General features: G+C 38.9%; 1 protein-coding gene across 4 annotated transcripts in view; it reads right to left on the bottom strand.

Annotated features, from left to right (window-relative positions):
• Nucleotides 1–25,369, bottom strand: part of FGF12 (fibroblast growth factor 12) — a 604,298-nt gene that overhangs the window by 225,765 nt on the left and 353,164 nt on the right. For all 4 annotated transcript variants that reach the window (XM_010833427.1, XM_010833426.1, XM_010833424.1 and 1 more), the window contains one exon: nt 11,250–11,360. In XM_010833427.1, coding sequence (XP_010831729.1) covers nt 11,250–11,360 — 111 coding nt within the window. The remainder of the gene's footprint in view (nt 1–11,249; nt 11,361–25,369) is intronic.

The following is a 25,369-nucleotide window of genomic DNA, read 5'->3' as shown; positions in this document are numbered from 1 at the left end:
TTAGGGGCTTTTCCAATGAGTTGGCTCTTAGCATCAGGCAGCCAAAATACTGGAGCTTCAGCTTCAGCCTCAATCCTTCCAATGAAAATTCCAGGTTGACTTTACGATTGACTGGTTTGATTTCCTTGCAGTCCAAGGGACTCTCAAGAGTCTTATCCAGCATCACCATTCGAAAGCATCAATTCTTCGGCATTCAAGCTTCTTTATGGTCCAACTCACATCTGTACATGACTACTGGAAAAATCATAGCTTTGACTGTACAGAGAGGTGGTCAAATTCTGCATACATATTGAAGGTAAATTTACTACTGTTTTTAAATTCAATGCAAAAATCATTGCACTATCTACTCTCACAATTTTGCCCCTTTTTGTAATGTGTTTAAAAAGGAAAGTTTCAAGTTTTTGAAAAATAAAAACAGAAATCATTGCTAATTTACAGGCTTTCTAAGTTTCAGATTTGTTAACAACACTGGAGATAACCTTTCCCCAAACTTCATTTTACAGACTAGAAATCCAGAAAACAGAGGGCTTACATGACTGAAACAAGATCATACAGACAATTAAGGGTAGGACTTGGACTGGAAACAGGTTATCTGAATGAAAAAGCCCAAGCTACTCTGCCTTACAATTGGTGATATTTAAGTGGTATAAACTCTTCCTTTGAGTTTTTCCTTGTTTTTGTTTGGTTTGGTTTTGATTTCACAAACATTGAGAGAGAACCACAGGTATCCCAAATTCAAAAGTCTTCAGGAGTCAGAAAGAGAAAAATAAATCTATTAACATACATAGGTGGAATGTGCAAAAACTATCTATATAAGAGTTAGACAATCTTGGGCTTCCCCAGTGGCTCAGGGGTAAAGAATCCACCTGCAATTCAGGAGCCATAGGAGACAAGGGTTCGATCCCTGGGTCAGGAAGATCCCCTGGAAAAGAACATGGCAACTCACTCCAGTATTCTTGCCTGGAGAATCCCAATGACAGTGGAGCCTGGCAGGCTGCAGACCATAGGGTCGCAAAGAGTCAGACACGACTGAAGCAACTTAGCATGCTCGCATTTGCAAAGCAGAAACAGACAGACAGACCTAGAGAACAAACATGGATATCCATGCAGAAAAGGGGTGGGATGAATTGGGAGATTAGTATTGACATATATACACTATTGATGCTATGAATATAACATAGATAATTAATGAGAACCTACTGTAAAACACAGAGAACTCAGTGCTCTGTTGTGACATAAATGGGAAAGAAATTTAAAAAAAAAGAGAGGATATATATATATATATATATATATATATATATATATATGGCTGATTCACTTTGCTGTACAGTGGAAACTAAAAACATTGTAAAGCAACTATGCTCCAATAAAAAGGAAAAGTCTTTAGGACCAGGCAGGTAGGAGGAAATGTAGAGGAAACTAGATGCATCCATTGCTCAGATACACTCATTTTTTTCTTGAAGTGTGCCAGCTAAATGAAACACATCTGCATAGCCCTCCTATAAAGGATCTTGGAAAATATCATCGCTATTCTAAACAGAAGGGCAAATAAGGATGTTGTTCTTTATCTACACAAATGCAGATAAGGAACTGCAATATAATGTATGATGTACTGTCATATAAAGTTTCTGCAACTGAAAATGCACACAGAAGGTTCAAACACAATAGAGTGAAAACAGGAATTACTGTGGGGTTTTGTGTGAGGTTGGCAATTGAGGGGATGGCTGGAGAAAGCTTCATAGTGACAAAAGAGATAAGAGTTTTCAAGAGTTCTAAAGGGTAAGAATGATTCACCAGATGGGTAAGATTTCTGAAGTCATTCCAAGCAAAAGGGATTAGCATGTGCAAAAGCTCTGAGACATAAAACTATGTAATATATGTTTACTTGTATCATTATATTGGCTTCCCATGTGGCACTAGTGGTAAAGAATCCAGCTGCTAATGAGGGAGACTCAAGAGACTCAGGTTCGATCCCTGGGTCAGGAAGATTCCCTGGAGAAGGAAATGGCAACCCATTCTAATATTCTTGCCTGGGAAATCCCATGGACACAGGAGGCTGGCAGACTACACTCATCGGGGTCACAGAAGAGTTGGACACAACTGAGCAACCAAATATTACTATACGTGAATTTTTAAAATTATTCCCCAACCTAAGTTTGATCACATAACCTGTCTAGAACTGAGCCCTGACTCAGGAAATGAAATAAAAATGAAACAGATTCCACACATTTGAGATACTAGAAAGTCTGAATGTCAGTATGCTTTTCAATCTACCTGCAGAGCCGTGCTTTCCCTATTACATTAGGAATTAGGTTCCCAAAGAACTAGGTATGACAGTTCCAAGACAGAGACTACTTCATTAGCAAACGTGAACACTTCACATCCAGGATGCAGAGGAGAGTGCCTCTTCATACCTCCTGCAGTGCATCGGAATCATCTGGAAGGTTTGTTAAAACACACACTGCTGAGCCCCAGCACTGAGGTTCTGATTCACAACATGTACCGTGAGTCACAAACTGCCAGACATGACTGAAGCAACTTCGCACCCTGAGTCTTAAGAAAATCAATCCTGAATATTCATTGGAAGGACTAACACTGAAGTTGAAGCTCCAATACTTTGGCCACCTGATGCAAAGAGCCGACTCATTTAGAAAAGACCCTGGTGCTGGGAAAGACTGAAGGCAGGAGGAGAAGGGGATGACAGAGTACGAGATGGTTGGATGGCATCACCGTCTCAATGGACATGAATTTGAGCAAGCTCCGGGAGATGGTGAAGGACAGGGAAGCCTGAAGTGCTGCAGTCCATGGGGTCGCAGAGCTGGACACAACTGAACAACCGAACAACAAACAGGTTTCCAGATGATGCTGGTGCTGGAAGGGAGTGCACACTTTAGGAACCACTAATTTAGAGCACTTTCCAGACCCTTCAGCTTAAGCGCTGAGTTCTTTCACATCACAACAGCTACCACCATTAGGAACTCTGCTGCTACTGCTGCTAAGTCACTTCAGCCGTGTCCGACTCTGTGCGACCCCATAGACGGCAGCCCACCAGGCTCCTCCATCCATGAGATTTTCCAGGCAAGAGTACTAGAGTGGGTTGCCATTGCCTTCTCCATTAAGAACTCAACTTCTGTTAAAATGGTCCCTGTCTGCAAGCTCCTGGCAAACAAGGACTCTGACCCCTACTGGGGAGAATAATAACAACAACAATAGACAACATTTAACCAGGCTTTTGGTGTTACTTTAGGCACTTTTCATGAATCACCCATTTAATCTACACAACAATTCTATGATCTATGTACTATTATTATTCCCACTTGCAACAACATGCACTATAGCCTTCCAGGTTCCTTAGTCCATGGAATTCGCCAGGCCAGAATACGGGAGTATTCTGGGTAGTGTGTAGTGGGTAGGCATTCCCTTTTCCAAGGGATCTTCCCAACCCAGGGATTGAACCCAGGTCTCCCATATTGCAGATGGATTCTTTACCTTCTGAGCCACCAGGGAAGCCCAAATAAATGAGGGAATTAAGATTTAGGTTAAATAACTAACTCCAAGGCATAGAATCTCAAGTCAGCCTGGATTCAGTTCTGGCTGTATCATGTATAACTCCCCAGATCTTTATATACACCTTGAGAATATCACATAGGAATTTGCAAACTGAAGATTTCCTGCCAGTAACATACCTTTCAGAACAAATGGTATTTATGGAAGTGGAATCTGTCGATCAGTTTTTCTGAGCACATTTACTTCTATATGAGAATTAAAGGAAAGACTATAAAAAGCTTACAGATTCTCTCTTCCTCTCATTTTGTAAAATCAGAGATTGCATAAATCCGAGAAAGTTTATGTGACTTGCTGAAGACCAACGCACCATTCACCTCACAGTGCTAGGAGAAGACTAAAGATAATATTCGTCCTTAGTTCTTCTAGGAATACACTTGGTGACGTAGCTCCCTTAAGATTCTTTAACCGCTATATATACTGTCTATATAAATATGCCACAAATAGTCATAGAGCAGCTAGGAAAAGGATAATCTCGAATGGCTCATGTTTTACTTTACTAACCAGAGGGTAAAAGTCTTAGGGTCAAAAGGAAATACATAAAATGGTACAATGCCAAGGTTAAAAAAAAAAGGCTGAGGAGTTATTTCCTCATGAACACATGTGAATGGGTAAACTTAAGGAAATAATTGGTTCTTGTTCAAGCTTGCCGCAAATATTATTTGAAGGAGCAGTCTTTAAAATTGAAACACATTCAACAAAAACAAATTTGTAACAAACATCCATTACTTTTCTTCTAGCTATAAAAGCCGAAAGGCAATATTTTTTCTTTATTTAAAAAAAAAAATCAAGTGAGGTAACTGCATTCATAAGCTAAGACTGAATATTAATTTTGCTCTTGAAAAGGCATGCCACTATAAGAGTAACAACATTACATGTACCAAAGTGTTGCTCAGAATTATATAAATAACCTTGCTTAAAGAAAATCAGCAGGATAACACACGCATTTCTTTTTCTTTTCATCTGACTTGTAGGTGTGATTTCACACATACAAATTGTGATATATTCTTAAAGTATAGACAACACTAGAAGAAAATAATATCCCTATAATTAGATATGGCACAGCTTTTGATCTCCCATGACTACTATAATGTACATGTTTGAGTAGGTGAAAGTGATGTCGATATCCAGAAAGGTCCCTTGTTAAGAAGACAGAACATCTTTACAATTCTTTGCAGAATCCCTTATGTCCTTAATGATTTTCCTCAACTAACCATTTGGATCATGTTTTTGTTCATCGTTTAGCAATACAGATCTTCTGTTGGCTTTGGCTGTGTCTATACACTTATGATTGGTGGTATCAAAACATCATATGTTTAGTATTGTATAGAAAACATAGCTGGATGAGTAAATTTTTAAATTTCCAATTGGATTCATAAAACTCAGATACAGATCTTTTTGAAATATACTTTTTATGCTGAAATCATAGAGAACTTAACACATTCATCAAATCTAAAGAAATTGTACTTGTAACTAGTAGCTAGGAACACAAAATATTAGAGGCCTAGAATCAAAAGTTAAGACATAAAATTCTAGATTAATTAAACATAAAGAATAAAAATCAAACAATTCCTTACTAAAACATGGGAGGGTTTTTTTCTTTTTTTTAAATAATCTTGGAATGAATGAAAGCTTTCTAAATAGAAAAGAAAAGTTGAGGGCATAAATGCATATTTAAAATAAAGTAAAGTAAAGCATGGCAAAAAAATTTAGAGACAACAAAATGAGTGAAGGCATTTGCAACTCACATAACAATGAGCCGATTTTTAAAATATAGATTTCCTGCAAATGATAAAATAGACATTTAATATAAATAAATATAAACAAACATTTCATAGAAAAAGAACTGCAGATGGCTCATAGAATATATGAACAAGTGTTCAAACTAACATATAATCAGAAAACAAAGTTTATGATTTTAGATAACAAAGAACCAAAAGTTGATAACACACTGTGTTGACTAATAAGGAAACAGCCACCCTCAGTGTAAATTTGCATGATGGAGAATGAATAGGTATCTTTCAAAGATATAAAAATCACAAAACCTTGACCAAGCAATATGTCTTTTAAGTATCTATCCAAATATGCTTGCACACATGCAGAATGACTTCTGTACATGGATATTGTTTATAGCACAGTTTATATTAGCAAAATTAGAAAGAACTAAAATATATTTCAAGAGGAAACTAGGTTAAATAAAGTATCCTATTTAAATATGTCCTAATATGGAAAAAGTCTTATAGCTACAACATTTTAATTTAAGAAAAAGTACTCAACAAGATGATGGTAGTGGTTTAGACACTCAGTCGTGTCCAACTCTTGCGATCCCATGTACTGTAGCCCACAAGGCTCCTCTGTCCCTAGGATTTTCCAGGCAAGAATACTAGACGTGGTTGCCATTTCCTTCTCCACAGGATGTTCCCCACCCAGGTATCGAACCTGGGTCTCTGGCTCTGCAGGAAGATTCTTTACTGATGAGCTACCAGGGAAGCTCTGGTAGATAATAGACAGATATAGATATATTAATACATATATATGTATAATATTGTGTATGTTTTTAATGCACAGATTGCATCTGAAAGAATACCAAAAAATGTGGCCAAGTGGCAGAGAGGAGAAGCACAGAAAATCTCTTTTGACTGCGTTAATGCGTTCTAGCCAAAGAAATACATCCACATATCTGTGGTTGAACAAAGTTGGGTTTATTGACCCTCAGTAAGGAAGAAAAATACACACCATGGCAGAACTGAGCTGTTTTAGTTAGTACAGTGTAAGCAAGGACTTCCAGATTTGGTCTCAAGTGATTTTTAAGGAGAAAAAAAAAAAAGAAAGCAGATTTATTCTGGGTTGAACGCTCTATGGATGCAGGTATACTTCTATAATTGGATATCTTAATAATTTTTATCTGGATGGCAAGAAGAACATAGTTACTACAGCTTTAAAGCTATAGCCACCCATATAAGCCAGGGTAGAGCAATATTTGATCATTTTGTAGTTTGGACAACTTTCTTGTTTTTGTCTACATTCAGATGTGATACAGAGTGGTCTCATTTGCATCCTGATCCATCATGGTCACAGTGGCCTTTTCTGATCTGGTGTTCTATGAAACTGTTTATGTTCAACAGAAGCACACCAAGGCCTGCTGGTAGTGCCAATCCAGCTCATGGTTGTTAAGCACTGTTTTACTCTTTTTCAACTGTATACCCTTTTATGTGCCTTTATAATTTTTTATCATATATTTATCTATTCAAAATAGTTTTTAAACGAATCTCAAGACTGAAGGAGACCTTAAAAGTCAGTGAGTTCTGAAACTGTCGCAACCATCATCATGTTCTTCCCCTCCCATACCAAAGGAGTTTGTTTTGTTTTGTTTTTTTTTTTTCATAAATCCTCTACAAGTACTAGTACAGCATCTGCTTGACTATCTCCAGTTTCACCATTGTACTCATTTATCAGGCAGCTCATGCCATAGTCAAGTGGCCCTGAATATTTTTGTTCAGAGAACAAAGGGAACAATGCATTTGGTTATAATATTTTAATTGTTTTCACCCCAGCATGTTTGACCTCTTCAAATGTACCTTCTCCTATGGTAACCAGTGGAGCAGAATAATTACCTTTCTAATTTTATGTAAAATATTCCTATTAATACTCTCCCAACTGCAATTGTCTTTTTTTTGTGCCAGTGTTTCAACACTGTTCTGCATCTTTTATTATCATTACATTTGCAGAGATTTTTATCTGTTGCTGCTGACAAACCCATTTGGCTTTGTACTCAATTACATGTAATTAGTCTTTTCTTCATGAACAAAAGATCAGGTGTCCTATTAATTCAATCCAAGATGCTACGGTAAGGTTGGCTGGACCCAATGATGTCTATTGAACCAAACATCAGACTTCTGACAGATGCTCATAGTAACAAGATTTTTTTTCAAACAATCAAATGCTTTTACTCCTGCCCACACAAAGTAGAGAAAGAAAATGCATTTTAATAGCTCAGAGATTTATAATTTTCTATTAAAAAGCATGACTACAATTTAAAGCCTTCTCTGATATTTTTACCTCAATCCACACTCAGAAAAGGTAAAAATAAAAGTAACTTGTTTTCACTGGAAAATTTTAATTAAAATATAGGGGGGAGGTATCAGAAAAAAGTATATTAGTCAAAAAAACTGGCAAAATTGGAATAAAGTCTATAGCTCAATTAATAGTACTTACCAATGTTAATTTCCTGGATTTGATAATTGTAGTGTTGTTACATAAAGTGGTGCCCATTAGGGGAAGCTGGGTGAAGTGTACACTGGAATTTCCTATGTTATTCTGTAATTTCTCTTAAGTCTAACATTATTTCAAAAGGAAATATTAAAAGATACTTAGGTAGATAGACAATGATCTACAGAAACTTTTACACATATGCATAAGGACACATTAATTCATTTGTTTCATCTTTTGTTGAGGGCTTACTATGTATTAATGATCATTCTAGATTCTAGATCAAAACAAAATCTCTTCACTCAGGAAAATTATATTCTCCTGGGAAGAAGATAAAAAATAAAGAGCAACAATATACATTTTAGGTCATCATAGGAGCTATAAATAGAAAAAAAACTGGGGTAGCAGAACAGAAAGGTAAAGGTGAAATGTTTAATTTTATTAAGGATGGCCAGGGAGGCTTCTTCAACATCTACAAGATATATTTTAGCAGCACTGTTTGTAATTGCCTTAAAATATAAATGCCTATTATCCATCAAAAAGAGAATGGATAAATGTATTTTGGTATGTTCATGCAATGGGATACTTTACAAAAATGAAAATGAATGATATAAAGCAAATATATCACCATATATGCATTGGATGACCATGATATTGGGAGGAAAATACATAAAATTATATATGATAATGTTACTCTTAAAAAAGTTTAAAACCATGCAAAACAATGTCACGAATGATGTATACAATATATGCATCATGTATATATGAAAAATGTACTTGTAAACCTACATGGAAATAAACAAAAAAAAAGTCAAATTCAGGATAGTTGTTATACCTGGTACTGAAGGGGAAAAGTAGACTCCACCATTTCGAAAGAGCATACTGGGGCTTCAGATGTAATGATGTTTTTAACTAAATGTTAAGCCAAGGGTTGGGTATCCAAATGAATTTATTAAGTCTTATTATTTTGTATATTTAAGCTCCTTTTAATACCAACCTGTCAATTAATGTATGCAGTAGTTTATTTGAATAAAATATAAGATATTTTAAATTTGTGAACTTAGTTTCTAAAAGTATGTGACCAAACGCAGTACCTTCAGTGTGTGTGTCATGCATAATGCCATTATGCCCATAAATACACACATATATAATACACACACATCTGTTTGTGTATGCTGCTGCTGCTGCTAAGTTACTTCAGTCGTGTCCAACTCTGTGCGACCCCATAGATGGCAGCCCACCAGGCTCCCCTGTCCCTGGGATTCTCCAGGCAAGAACATTGGAGTGGGTTGCCATTTCCTTCTCCAATGCATGAAACTGAAAAGTGAAAATGAAGTCGCTTAGTCGTGTCTGACTCTTAGCGACCCCATGGACTGCAGCTTACTAGGCTCCTCCATCCATGGGATTTTCCAGGCAAGAGTACTGGAGTGGGGTGCCATTGCCTTCTCCACTGTTTGTGTATAAATGTATATATTTACATGTGGTTATAGATCTACATTAGCCATTGACACAGCATTTGGAGAGAAAGCACTTTCAACTATTTTTCTAGAAAAATAGTAAGTGTTTCTGTTAGTGGACTCCACACTTTCACCTCTCGGCCATTGCTCTATGATAAATGTCATGCATTCACAGGACAGCTGTCTGGGTTACAGTTGCATCCTATTAAACTGAGTATGGCTATTTGGCTCACTTGAATCTATCTTCATAAATTTATAATTTTTCAATCTTTTTTTAAGTTGGGTAGCTGGTGCTGACAGAGGATATTAATGCTTTCATCTCCAGCCACCTCATCTTATAGAAAAAGAAACCAGATCAAGGGATACCTCAGAGACAGCAGGGGGTGACACAGCTAAGTAACATCCTTGATTCTTTCCATCTATACTTGTAGCTTCACTAAATTTGCATTCAAGTTGAGATGCAATAAATGGAAATTATACATGGAGAGGAGAGCATCCTTATTCATCTGGACTCAGGGAAAATCTTAAATCATTTAAAGAATGCATTTCCACAAACACAAACCAACAATGCAAAACACAATAAGTAAATCAACTCCTCAGCAGAAAATGGGCTGAAATTCTCTATAATGAGATCTTTCCTTTATTGTAATTCATATTTTGTAACATGTAACATTAAGTAAACAAAGAATAATTTAGAAGGGGTGGATAGGAGCATTTTCACACTCTAGGGATCATAGAACTTTCCTCAGATCTGTATTTTTCCCTGGTGGCTCAGATGGTAAAGAATCTACCCAAAGTGCAAGAGATCTGGTTTCAATCCCTGGATTAGAAAGATGCCTTAGAGAAGGGAATGGCTACCCCACTCCAGTATTCTTTCCTGGAGAATTCTATGAACAGAGGAGCCTGGTGGGCTACAGTCCGTGGGGTCGCAAAGAGTCGGACATGACTGAGCAACTAACACTTTCACCATAAAATATCAAGCTTTTAGATTACCTTATTCAGTTGGACAGAATGTCAATCTGACCACAAGTGAAAGAAAGAAAGAAAGTGAAAGAAAGTCTGACCAAAAAAACCCACATCTATCAGAAGACAACTCAATTGGGTATAGATTTAATGAGCATTTACTATGTGACCAGTGACCAGTAATAAAGATCTAGCAGTGAATACAGACAAACTTTGGGAAACAATATAATGTCCTACATATTTTTAGAATAATAGGAATTTCCTCCCCAGGTACCTATATATGATTATGCAGAAACCGAAAGGTACCATGAGAGTGGTCATTCCTGACTCTGAGGCTTATATTAAAAATGCTTCTTAAATGCAATTACAGTCTGTCAGACTTTGATGATTTGGTAATTATCAAGCTTGTCAGCCCTATAGTTAAATTAGTTAAACATTATTTCCAGAGATGTCATCAATAATCTTTTAATACTTGGATTTTATTTCAAAAAATTGTAAACAAAATTGCAGTTCAGTACTGATATTTATCATCTTATTATCATATAAACTGCAACATATAATATTTTAATATAGTTTTCTTTTTAAATCAATAAATTTGGCCTCAGTCAAGATAAAATAACATGTAATATACAAATGTATATATTCAATATTTACTTTGAGAAGTAATTTTTGTCTTCCAGAAATGATGTTCTAAGACTTATTATGGTATTTTTACTATTTGGTTCTAGGATTAAAACACTACCTTGAGCTGGAAGGTAGCCTTGTTTCTGTGAATACTTAACATCGTTCTGACTACAAACAATGGAATGAGAGGAAATTCTTGTCCACTGAGCAGTCAGAACTCCTTCAAGCCTCCTACCTTCTTATTGAATACATAAGCTCTATACATTACTGTCTCTTTGCTATAAGAATCATACCAAAAAGGACAAAGGAAAAGACAACTAGCTTACTAGTAGTTGAACAGTTCCAAAGGCAGCCTGGCCATGCTTTAGGTCTAAGAGACACTAAGCCATACATCTGATTGTAATTGGATTGCATGAAGCTAATGTTCCTTACTGTAGTCGCTGTTTTCGTCCTTGGTCCCATCGATGGTACCATCTGGGTGCATCTGCAGGAAATATCCCTGCTGGCTGAATAACCTTGTCACAATTCCTTTCAGCTGGGGTTCTGCAAAACAAAATGAAATGATTATTCAAGTTTTTATTTGGTTTGCAAAAATGCACACTTGCAAATTATCAAAAACATCCCCTAAGTCAATGCATAAATGCCAATGGTTTAAATACTGAAGTAACTATTTGGAAAGGAGGAATTTTGGTAACATAGCTTTACTTTTTCTTCTTTCTAAAGGCAGATCCATAATATTCTGCAACAGTAAACCAAATGTAAATGAATAAAAGTGAAAGTGAAAGTCACTCATCGTGTCTGACTCTTTGTGACCCCATGGTCTATACAGTCCATGGAATTCTCTAGGCCAGAATACTGGAGTGAGTAGCTTTTCCCTTCTCCGGGGGATCTTCACAACCCAGGGATCGAACCCAGGTCTCCCACACTGCAGGCTGATTCTTTTACCAGCTGAGCCACAAAGGAAGCCTAAATGAATAAAAGCTAATTATGATTAGGAAAATACAGAGGTGTGCTAAAAAGTGAGTTATTCTTCTCCCTTGTGTGTCTAGTGTCTGGCTTCAATATACCACCAAGCTTGTGGTCCCATTCCAGAATACTGTTCAGACCAAACTGCCAGTGTAATTCCTAAGCTTTCAGCAGTCATAATCGGCTCCTGGAAGACTTCTATTTCTGCTGAATGATAACTATCTATCAGAAACCCCTGGTTTTAAAATTCTAATCAAATTCAGTCTTGGATGAGATCCATAGAATAAAGTTAAACCCTCCATGGCCATGAGATGTCACTGGAAAGTATGTGGAAACAGATTTCACCTTCAGTAAATACATCACCAGAGTAAGACCCAATACCATGTAAGTCATTTTTCCAGTACAAAAAATAAATAAATAAAAATCAAGCCATATATATTTCTGTAAATATTTCAAACTAGATGTGGTCTTTGGCTTTTAAAATTCCCTACACCCTAATACCATCAAACTGATCTTTGTATAACACATTTGAATTTTTGTATACCCACTAACCATAAATATTTAAAGCTTTCTCACTGTGGTACTAGCTGCAGCAACAATCTATTTTCTACAATATCACTACCATCTTTATCTCTACTTTAGTGTTTGGTAAAAATTAGACTACTGCAGCACACTCATAGGGGGCTTCCCAGGTGGCTCAGTGGTAAAGAAGCCATCTGCCAATGCGGGAGATGCGGGTTTGATCCCTGGGTCAGGAAGATGCCCTGCAAAGGAAATGGCAACCTGCTTCAGTATTCTTGCCTGGAAAATCCCATGGACAGAGGAGCCTGGCAGGCTACAGTCCATGGGGTAGCAAAGAATCGGACAGGAATGAGCGATTGAGCACATACACACACAAACATGCACCATATTTACTGTCCTAATTATTCCATTAAAATTAGTAGTAAAAGAAAAATGCTGCTTCTGTTGACAAAAAAAAATGAGGTAAGGATGGGACTCGTATGATTGGTGATGTAGTTATGCATTATCTTCAAAAGAGCAATCAAAGAATTTCAACTGAGAGTCAGTTCCTTCACCAACTTATTAAATCAATAATAATTCAGATCTCTTTTGGGTGGGGGGGCGGGCAATATGCTAAATACTGTGTGTTAAACTAAACACACGTATTGATGGTTGAATCTAAATAAGAGTTCCAGTTAAGGATTCAGTGCAACAAACTCTTTGGGAACGGACCTGCACCCTACAACCATCATGTCTTTTACACCTACAACTAGATGGCACATCCTTGGGAATGCGAGGCAATGCCTGTATAAACATATCTTCTCCAAAGCAGTCCTAAAAGTAGAAAAGATGCCCCTCCCAGAAAAAAAAAAACTGGTAATTATGAAGCAGGGTATTAAAGAGAACTAAACTGGAAAGTAGGCATTCTGATTGATAACTGTGTATTAACACTGTGGGTTAAATAAATTCAATATATTTAAAATGTGTAGGCATTACATAAACTGGGGCTCTGTAACAACCTAGAGGGGTGGGGTGGGGAAGAAGATGGCAGGGATATTCAAGAGGGTGGGGGACATAGGTATACCAATGGCTGATTCATGTGGATGTTTGGCAGAAACCAACACAATACTGTAAAGCAATCATCCTTCAATGAAAAAAAAATAAATTTAATTAAAAAATAATCATTTGTATGCCTTAATTTCCTCACCAATAAAATCTGGAAGGTAAAGTAAGTGATTTTTAGGTCCCTTCTATGATTCTCTATTGATGTTGAGCAACTATGACTTAAAGTCTCTTTGACTTGAGAATCTTCTTCTCTAAAGAGTGCCAGAAATCAAACCACAGATTCATTCTGAATGTGTTGTCTCCATGCGTGCCCCCCCACCACCCCCAACAAGGGATATGTAGGAGAGCACATATTAATAGCTAGCTAACCTCAATGCAAAAATATATATTTGACCCCTACCACCTATCAAACACTACCAACCTTCTCAGGCTCAGTTCCAAATCACTTCCCCCAGGAAGACTTGGCTATTATTAAGTGTGAGTCACTTTCATAATCAGAGGAAATAAGAATGTCTGAGCTTCTTCCATAAGGCTAACTGGTTGACAGGTAAATGCTACTGAGGTACATTCAACTCTAGATTTGCACTCAGGAGACTCAGCTTTGAACCACAACTGCTGTGGGGTCTTGAGCAAGTCACTTAGTATCTGAGGCTATTCTCCTACCTGTATAACAGGAAAAAATAATTCTTATGCTATCTATCAACATTTAGAATTTCAGATGAATAAATAAATGTAATAGTGTGAAATGAAAAGCCTCATAATAATATAAACTCTAATTAAGGTCTAATTTTTCAACCCTGAAAATTGAGGAAACAGTTTAAGTGAGATAAAGGGAGCATTTTACTAATAGACTTACTAATAGTCTCCTGATTTGCATTTTAGTAAAATATTAGTTGAGTTCTTAATGTCACTAAAGTAACCAAAAGACTAACAGCAGATGATAGAAAAGGACAGAAGGAAGGAAAGGGACAACTGTCTTATAATTCATATTTTATTTCTAATAAACTTGATCAGATCACGTTGAGAAGTCATGTTTTGGCTGGCAATGAGACACATGGCAGCTGAATCATTAATGTCTGGAAATAATTGTTTTTGTTTTTGTTTTTTTTCCATGCTCCTCTTTCTGAAGTGGTAATTAAGCACTTCTTTTGCTTTGGTGAAGCTATCTCTTTTTTGGGACCCTGTGAATTCAGGTTAGTAACTCCTGTTCAAGATAATGAGCATTGAACTTGTACATCAACCTTGACTGCCCAGAAGCAGTGCCAGAACAAGGTCAGAGTCTGGGTTTTAATTATATGATGATTTATGAAAGTGAATGTTTTACACTATAGCTGTTTCAAAGGAGATCTGATCATCTATTAAACAAATGCTCTGAACCTAGGACGTGTCATAGAAAGCAGTATGGCCTGCCTGACAGGGCTATACCTTTATTATCATCAAACCCTATCAACCTTTCCAGGCTCAGTTCAAAATCACCTCTACCAGGAAGATGTGGCTGTCATAAGGGAGGATCACTTTTATAATTGGGGGAATAAAAGAAAGTGTTTTGTTGTATTTTAAAGAAAGAGGTTTAAAAATGAGACCATTTTTTGGGACATCTAACATTCTGGGTGCATTCAATAAACATGCTTTATATTTTTCAGACTATGCTTAGGGATCTAGCAAATCAGTAAGACCCATGCTGTCCTCAGGGAGCACCTAGTGTAATGCATGAAACATACATATATATAATACTAGTGCGGATAACTGTTAAACTATGAATGGAAGCAGAGTGACATGATACCATAAGGAGCAAGGGACTAATTCTGTCTTGAGGTTTGGTGAAGGCACCTCATCTGTCACTTGAAGAGTGAATGCACTTTCACAGGCAAAGAACCCAGAGGAAGAGCACTGCAGACAGACAATGGGTAAAGGGAAAACTAGCATGGCAGACTTTGGGAATGACACAGAATCTGGCCCAGGTATAACATATGGCAGAAGTTTCCAAACGCTGACATGTAAGTAACTGCCTATTCTCAACAAATGTTCATAGGTCAACAGTGAAATAAGAAAAATAAGGTCAATGGAATAAGTTTTATTAAGCTAATTTTATATTCAATTTATATGCTTCTCCTTGATTCTAAGATTCTGTTTTCCATTATATTTTCATTTTTTAATGAAATGATGGCTATATTATTAGACGGTGAGTAGACCATTTTATTAGTAGATGGGTTTGGTTTATTCCCTTTTGTACTCTGAAGTAGTGTAGCAAACACTGCTAGATTTTCTCCAAAATCCATTTCCTCTTTTTCCTGGGCACCCAGCTAGACCATATGTCCTAGCCTCGCTTGCAGTTCGGTTTGGCAGATGAATGAGTGTCATATGGAATGTTAAGTGGAAGTGATGTGTGCCATTTTCAGGCCAAGGCTTTTCAAAGCAAACATTCTCCTCCACATTTTCCCTTCCTTATTGCTGGCTGGATTTAAATGACAAAGCCCTAGAAGATGTCAATAAAATAGGAGAATTCTGGTGGAAAAAAAGACTACAGCCATCAGAAATATCCACCCTGGACAGTTAGGTGAATAAGAACTAGCAGTGGTTGTACATAGTGACTTCCTTCCTAAGAGAATATGAAAAGGGGATGGAGGATGGGAGGTTACATCACAGTGCAGAAATCTGACAAATAAAACGCTATCTCAGCCAGGGGGTCAGGGTTAAGGTCAACCGTCATGAAACATGCCGATAGCACCTATCCTTGATATGACGTGAATGGCACTTTGCCTCTGGGATCTTTCTCCCCAAAACCCATGACCCCAGTCTAATCATGAGGAAAACATCAAACAAATCTCAAATGAAGGATATTCTACAAAACAACTGACAAGTACCCCTTGAAACTGCCAAAAAATTAAAAGATTTAAAAAAAAAAAGAAATTCTGAGAAAATGTCACAGCAAAGAGGAGCCTAAGGAGATACGACAACAAATGCAATGTGGTGTCCTTGATGTGACCCTGGAACTGAAAAAGGACATTAGGCAAAAGTTGAGGACATGTGAATAAAGTATGGACTTAAGTTAATCATAATGTATCAATACCAACTAATTGTCACAAGTATACCAAATGAATGTAAGATGTTCATATGGGAACTAGGTGTAGGATACATGGGAACTCTTTGTACTATTTTAATCTTTCTATAAATGCAAAAGCATTTTAAAATAAAAACTTTATTAAAAATGATCATTATAGCCACAAAAGCAAGTAAAAAATGTTACCTTCAAAGAGGTTGGTAAAAAATTAGGTAAAGCATAGGACCTCAAGTTTAGCACTGATTCCCTTCAGGATGACGTGGCAATTTCCACAGAATGTTTGACTTCAAAGCCACTCAGAAAAGCTGATACCTGAAGGAGTTATCTAGACATTCCTGCTGCCTTAATGTGTGGTGCTATAAGGTTGTTAGCTAAGTATATACTTGAAATCAGAACACAGTCAGAGCCGAGGGAACCTGATCACAGATCTCAAATGAATACTAGATTGCAGGAATTAGAATGAATTTTTTTTGACTTGAAAAGGAACTTGGAAGCCACCCTTCATTCTTCAAAATACCTTCTTTCATTAACATCAAAGACAGAAAATAAAAACTGAGCCTCAGAGGGAAAATGTCTTGTCCAAGGTCATCCAGCCAACACATGGATGAGTTAGGATAATACTCCTTTCCAATATACTGAATGAACATCAACATTTCCTTTCCAAAGAACATCCATGACATAATCTGTAGCTTGTGTGGGTTTCAGAACTGGGACTAGCCGGGGTTGGGTGGGTGAGGAGAGGAAAACAGAGAAGAAACGAGGAGGAAGGGGAGCACCTAGGTGTGCATCAGTCACATCAGTTATTGAAGTGTGGGAGTGACAAAGGAAAGGGGTTATGGGAAGCTGCAAGAAATATATGTGTGTGTGTGTGTGTGTGTGTGCATATATTTGATATTAACATATCTGTACACATACAAAACATGTCAATATAAAATATATATTACATATTGTTGTTTAGTCGCTAAGTCGTGTCCAACTCTTTGTGATCCCATGGACTGTAGCCCACCAGGCTCCTCTGTCCATGGGATTTTCCATTTCCTTCTCCAGGGGATCTTCCCAACCCAGGGATCAAACCCGTATCTCCTGCAATGGCAGGCAGATTTTTCACCATTGAGCCACCGAGGAAGCCCCATATATACATACATATAATACTAAAATTGGATGTGTTTATCTAGGGCCAGCCTGTTCAACATTTGCACCTAAACTTAGAGAAAGTGTCCCCATGTAAACTCCAATGTAAGATAAAAAATATAAGAGTGATCCCAATTTTTTTATGGAAGTCATATCCAGACAAGTAACAGTACTTATAATAATAATAATATAATATTATTGGCTGAACCCATCTACTTCCCACCAGGCATTTCCTCATGATTTTACTACAGTTGTATCTGATACTCACTACTGAACGTGTAAGGTACTTTTTCTCCTTGGTCAGGTGAGATGATCACGATTCACTTACCCAAGGTTATACAACTAGATTCTCCAGGCAAGAATACTGGAGTGGGTTACCATTTCCTTCTCCAGGGGATCTTCCTGACCCAGGGATCGAACCCGGGTCTCCCGCATTGGAGGCAGACGCTTTAACCTCTGAGCCACGAGGGAAGCCCAGTTAAGGAAGAGAGAGCCATTCTCCAGCTCTGTTGGGTCCCTTTAAGAAAGACACTGGTGAAACTGAAACATGTCCAGAGGAATAGGAGCCAAATAAAGAGGGTACAAAGGACTGTCACATGAAGAATGGCTGAATGAACAGTGGATATGCAGCCTGAACAAGGGAGGGCTCAGGGGATGTGAGAGCTGTCCCCACTTTCTTGGGAGTAGAAGTAGGAAGACAGAAGTAAGAAAAGGCCAATTTGTTCTGAGTAGCTCCACAGGGACAGACAGAACTAGGGCCAGTGGGTGAACATTATGGGGAGGCAGGTAAAAAAGGACCTTTCTGTAAACTGTATTCACAAAGAGAACAAGCTGTCTAAGGAAAACAGTGAGTTTGTTGGCCCTGGACAGAAGCAAACAGAGACAAGCAGAAAAAAAGCTACAGGTCAGGACAGCAACGAAGGGCACAGAGATCTCCGAAAGCTAAGGCATTCTGCGTGGCAGTGAGAGGTCCTTTCCAGGCCTGAGGTCCTGGAAAGCTTGAGATAAGCCAGATGGCGGTTAACACAAGCTCACATTTCTACTTCTTAGTGTGTGCTTAGAACAGGGAATTGAAAAGACTGTTGAACAAGCATCCTGCAAATGGAGAGGTCTTTGTAAATGTTAAGCGTGCTTTGTGTGGTAATTTGATGGCTTTTTTTTTTTTTTTTTTAATCAGTCTCTGTGGGCTTACAAACAGACTCTCAGCATCAAGGTTTAATGTTGCCCATTTAAAGGAACTGAGATTGAAGAGGTTGTTAAATTGTGATTCTTGTCGAGTGCTTCTGGGCCTCATACTGCTGCAGATTTCAAAATTAGATTATCAGGGTTGGAAATTGTTCATAAACAGATATACTTCTGACAATCACAGCTAAAGGGTATAGACTAGGGCACATTTGCATACCATACATCAAAGCCCCAGACAAATCAGAGACTGATACAGGAAGACACTGGAAAGAGGACAGAATTTATCTAGACTTTTGAAAACACTGCAAAAATGACAGTCACACTAAGCTGGGGGAATTTATTCAAAATATTTGTTTAGGAAAAAAAGACACAGGCCTGAGACCCCCACATTCACTCAGAAGACTGCAGTGAATGAGGCAGAGATGCCATATCATGGGAAGTCACAGAACCAGCAGAATCTGTCTGCTCAGTGGGGTGAAGACTGCCATGTCTTGTCCTGAGTCCTCAGTCCTCTAGCAGGTCAAGTGAAGGTGACAGATGCCTTCAGCAGTTACCCTCTCTAAGACCACAGAAATCCCCTGTAACAATAATAACTGAAAGAGGACTCTATTTATAAATGCAAATCTATTTTCTCAACCAGCAGATACTAACAGCACATTTTATCCAAAAAACAAGTATGTACTGAGCACCAGACTTTCCAGTGGTTATTCTAGGTAGAGGGGATAACTAGTGATATGCTCATAAAACAGCTCTTGAAAAAAAAAATGCCCCAAACCTGATTTTCATGGGACTTATTTCTAAGGGGTCAATCTTCCCACCATGGCTGATTTACAACTATCATTTGACCTCACTGGATGCAGAGCTGAAGCAGACAAGATGCACATTCCAGGTTCCAGCATAGCGCTGAGTACAACAGAGCAAAAGCCATGAAGCTTACATTCCAACAGAGAAGACAAGATGGAAACAAACAACTCATATACAACAGTTTTCTGTTGTAAAGGTACCGTGACAAAATGAAGGTGATGGAAAAGGATGGAGGGTCCAGGAGATGAGAGTGTTACTGTGGACAGCACAGCTAGCAGCGGACTTGACCAATACCTGATGAAGAGAGGAGCTAAGAGCATCCAGAAACAGGGACGGGAAATGCAAAGTAATCCTAATGCTTGAAAAGACTGGGAACCAGCAGATGAGAGGCTCTCTGAAGATCCTCCTCTCGACCAGGAGCTGGCAAACTACAGCCCTGCTGCTGCCAATTCTGTAAATAAAGTTTTATTGGAACACAGCCCATGCTCCTTCATTCACACATTTGCCCCTGGCTACTTCTGTGCTACAACAACAGAGATGAGTACTTGCAACAGAGGTCCTACAGCCTGAAAAGCCTAAAATATTTACTAACAGGCTCCTTCCAGAAAAAGTTGGCCAACCCTTGCTTTAGACCCTGATGATGTAGTTTCTGCTGCCTGAAATGCACACCTCATCTGCTGCTTAGGCCCGGAACTGCTCCCCACCCCTTCAGGCTATCTTCCACTGGGCCTTCCCTGACACCCTGAGGCTAAATTAATCACTCCCTGAGGCACAGGCGAGGACTCCCCACACTGTCACAGCTGTTTGCTTATGCTCTGTCTCCGCTGCTGAACTAGGTTTAGCTCCTCGATGGCAAGGACCTTGAATGATTCACGACCCTGTCCCAACACCCAGCACAGAGCCAGGCACAGAGTAGGTACAGGGTGTTTGCATGTGGACAGAAAGGAGGTAAGTGATACCTGGGATTTTCCACTGTGAGGGTGACTTTTAGAGGAGCTCCTCATTTGTAAGAGAGCTGTGTAAAGCCTTTGAATACTTTCAGTGCCTTTCCTCCCCTTTTCAGTCTCAGCCCCTCCACCCTGAACACAGTCTGACAAGCACAGCAGCAGCCTCCATAAACTGAACAGACTCCAAAGCCCTGAGTTGCCTCCCACTTCAGCGGCAATCAAGTGACCTTGAGACAAGCAACTCTCAACCTTCATGCTGCCTCAAAGCTAAATGGAAAGAAAGGACACAGCTTTCCAAAGTATCCTCTTCACTAAAGCAGTCTGAGCTGGGAAGATGGGGAAGATCGGAGAAGCAGGGCAGGGAAATGCCCATCAGATGGGGTTTCTGTGCTGAGCCAATTTTATTCCTTGTACCATTAACCCTGTCCCTCCCAGTTTCCTCTCTAGAGGAAGATGCTCGTGAAAATTTAAAATAACTCAAATACTGCCTTCCAACACGCACTAGGTGCTGGGTACAAAGATGAGTAAGATGCAATTCCTGCCTTGACAGCACCCACAGCCTCGTCGCTGAGGCACACACACCATAAACCATAACCAGTGAACAAGGAAAGTGCTGTCCTAGAGAAACAAACAAAACGCCATGAAATCACAGAGCAGGGCTGCTAAGCTGACCTGGGGTGGTGGGATCTAGGACAAGAAGCAGTAAAGAAAGGCTTCAGAAGTTGAAGCAACATTTCAGACTTGGCCTTGAATAGGCAGGGAAGTTGTGCTTTGAGCAGTTATTAGCAGGAGGGCCAGCCCCACGTGACGCACAAGCTGAGCACATTCAGAGAGTGGGCAAGTGCACGAGAGAGCCCAGGGTATGAGGAAATATAAGGGTGCACACAGTGGCTGGAGGTGACAGAAGGGAAATATGGATCCAAGACACTTGAGGTTCTTAAGGTGCTAATAACATGTATTTTATCCTTTAAAACAATGAGCTCCAAACTCTTTTGAGCATATATCTCTATCTGTGAAATATTAAATCTACAGCCTCCATATGAAAAGAAGCAGGGCCCTGTGAGGGCTTCTCAGGACAGAAACCATCCCCTGCAATGGACCTTTGCTTAACTTTTGTCTGCAGAAAAACTTTAGTCAAAGGAGAAATTTAATCAGAAAAATGAGAAAATACAGAAACAAAAAAAGCAGTCAAACAAGACCAAATAATCATAGCTTAGTCATTAAATAAAATCAAGGACTTTTAGTTCCTCATCAAGGACGATAGATAATTTTCGGAGCCATATATCCTTTGAGCTGTTTTGTAGACACTGAAATCCAGGTAGAAGAAGTTAACTACCTGATGACCAGGCTATAGCCATGATACAAGCTGCCACAGTTCTGAGAAATGGCCCCAGAGCAATGGGAACAAACCAACCCTGAAACCGAAGACTAACTGTACTTTGAACAGTCAAGAGGAGGCTGATAGACCACCACACGACTAATTTCAAGATGACTGTGGCTGTCAGAGCTGCCCGTGCTGTTTCTGCATATAGCCCCTCCCTCTGTCCATGCACCCCTGAAATTCCCCTTTAAAAAGCTCTTGTCCAGTGATTGTCAGGGGGAGTTGGCCTTTGGACATGAGTCTACTCTCCCTGCCAGATGCCAGCCTCCAAAATAAAGCAAACTTTCAAAACAAACTTATGGTTACCAAAATGGAAACAGGAGGGGGGAGGGATAAATCAGGAGCTTACTATTAATATACACACATTACTATATATAAGGTAGATAACCATCCAGGGCCTAATGTATGTAGCACAGAGAACTCAACTCAGTGTTCTGTATTAACTTATACGGAAAAAGAACCTGAAAAAAAAATGGATATATGTATAAGTGAGTCAATTTGCTGTATACCTGTAACTAACACTGTAAATCAACTATACTCAAATAAAATTTTAAAAAATCCAAAGATACAAATAAGATTAAAAAAAAAAAAGCAAACTTTCTTTTCCATAAATCTGGCCTCCTGCATATTGGCTTTCAAGTGACAAGTTGCTAGACCTGAGTTTTGGTAACACATGTATATATATTTATTATTTGTAAAGTACATGCAGGTACTACTACATACATTATACATATATTATAAATTAAAGCTCAAATGTTTAAAAAATACCAATACTAAAAACACACAAAAATAAAATATCCACATAATAAACGTTTGTCTTTTTCCACCCACTTTAGAGAAAGACAAACATCAGTAGTATGGAATCAGTCAATAAGGAAACTGAAGGATTTTAAGCCTGGGGATAAATTATGAGGGCAGTATTTTAGAAAGCCATGCTGGAGAACAACAGAGAAGGATGACTTAGAGTGCATGATGCTGTGATCCTAGAAGCCACACAGGAAGCCACTGACATATAGTGAAGCCTTAGGAAGGGAGCGGCAGTGAAGGTGGAGAGAAGTCAGCCTGAGGACTGTTGGTGCTTGGTGGGCTTTGGCTCTGGAAAACTGTATGACCTCTCCTTCTCCAAATAAGAGTCTATCATTAGGCTTCTAAGGGAGCCCTGTGTCAGTGTAGAATACCATGGAATATCATGAAATATGAGGGTGGAAAAAGCTTAATGTGAGCATTCCTAGGAACCCAAATGACTTCTTTGCCTTTCTAATGATTTGCATTCATGAAGGAGGGTTTGACTCTGGTCACCCTCACTGAGTCACAGCCCTTGGTCTTCCTTACACTATCATCCAAGGAAGGGGACCTGAAATGAGCCTCGTCTTCCAGGCAACTCAAGAATGAGCTCCAGAGAATGAAAATCATGAGATATTTCAAACAGGAAGGTAATCCTACAGTCTGAAGATTTTAGAACCAGAACAGTCCTTCAAAATGATCTAATTCTAAGGATGAAGAAGCAGAACACAGAAGAGAGTAGAAACTCCATTACAGCTAATACCTGGAATTGGGGCTTTTTAACAGACCATGATCCTTCTGTGCTGTGTCCCTTTAAATAAAATCATTTTTTCATACCTCTCACAGGTGTCCTGGCCTTGTCCCAAATGAGCTGTGTGGTATCCAGAAAGCTATTTCATTTCTTTGTACACAGGCATACTTTGCTTCTGGCGAAATCGTTTGAATGACTAGGACCTATTTCTGAAGACTGTTCTGAGGAATTATGAATATATACTGTACCAGTGGGAAGTGGGAGGGAAGTTCAAGAGGGAGGGGACTTATGTATATCTACGGCTGATTCATGCTGATGCATAGCAGAAACCAACACAGTATTGCAAAGCAATTATCCTTCAATTAAAAATAAATAAATTTGTTAATAAAGAATATACATTGCACCAGTGGAATGCAGGGACAATACAGAGGTGTGGGAATGGGAGGCACAGACAATTTGGTGTAAGACAGGCTCAAGGATGTATTGTACCACACAAGGAATATAACCAATATTTTGTAATAACTTTAAATGGAAAGTAATCTTTAAAAACTGTAATAATTTTTTTAATGTTTTAAAAAAGAATACACATCGTAATTTGTTCAACAACCTGCAAGTAGCCTTGATTGTGTAGTAGATTTAACTCTCAAGATAGAATTAATGTGGTTTGGAAGCCCCATATTAGGAGCAGTAGCAATGGGCAAATTCTCCTGAGTTTCATTCACTGATAACAATTGCCAAGCATTTACCGCATACCAGGGGCTTTCCAGGCAGTGCTAGTGATAAATAACCCGCCTGTAAATGCAGGAGACAGAAGAGATGCAGGTTTGATCCCTGGGTCAGGAAAATCCCCTGGAGGAGGGCATAGCCACCCACTCCAGTTTCTTGCCTGGAGAATTCCATGGACAGAGGAGCCTGGTAGGCTACAGTCCTTGGGGTTGCAAAGAGTCGGGCACAACTGACGGGACTTAGCACACACACACTCAGGCATACCACATACCAAGTGGTATTTGCCTGGACTATCTCTTTGAATTCTCAAAGAAATAATTGAAGGCAGATATTGGGCCTTTTTTTAGATTAGGAAACTGAGGCTTACAGAGGTTAAATCACTTGTTCTAAATCACAGAGGTAATAAATATCAGAACCAGGGGTCGAAGCCAGAACCCTCTGCTCTGTACACCTTCTCCCTGCTAATCAGTTGTCTCATGATGAAATCTAACATGCTGATACTCCTCTCTTCTTTCTTTTTGGTGATCAGCCCACAGAAATGGTAGAAACCTATGAAGTGATGGACCTAGAATTAACAGCAAATGCTAAGCTGGAGTTAAAACTTTTGGCATCCCAGTACAAAAAGGAAAAAAGAGGGAACGGGGAGTATAGACACTTCCATACATCCAAATAGTCTTCTGTAATAACAGCATCCTCGCTTGGCATAGAAAAATCTGCTCAGTTAGGCTTAAGGCCTCTTTTTCATAGACACATCTTTTGGCACCAGAAATAAATGAACAGAGGAGCACAGGCATGACAGTTCCCTGACATCAGAGGAGCAGCACTGTTAGACCTATCCTAAAACTGTCGTGTATCTCAGAGGAAATCTTTTCACCCAAATTGGCAAGCTTGGGGAATTCCCTCATATACGACAAATCTAAATTACCTGCAGGTAAAATGCCATTGTTGTAAAATGTGATCTTTGTCTGTCATCTTTTTTATAGTATCCACCAAGAAAAATCTGCAAAGTCAACCAGAGAGAGTTGAAGAGGTAATAATATTTTCTGCAGAAGAGCCATTTAGAGCACATTCATCAGCTTCAACTCAGCAGCAAGTTCAGGCCAGGCAGGATGGTGCAATGTAGTACAGGTCAGGAGATCCAGACACCTGGGGTTTCTTTCCAACTGTTGGCTCCTCTCCATCCCCACCGTCAACACCTTGATCCAGGCCATCACAGCTCCCAGCTAGATTCCTCCAACATTCACCTACACT

The sequence above is a fragment of the Bison bison genome, unplaced genomic scaffold (genome assembly GCF_000754665.1).
Source record: "Bison bison bison isolate TAMUID 2011002044 unplaced genomic scaffold, Bison_UMD1.0 scf7180017863646, whole genome shotgun sequence".
In the NCBI taxonomy this organism is placed as follows: domain Eukaryota; kingdom Metazoa; phylum Chordata; class Mammalia; order Artiodactyla; family Bovidae; genus Bison; species Bison bison.
This window is presented reverse-complemented; position numbering and strand designations above follow the sequence as displayed.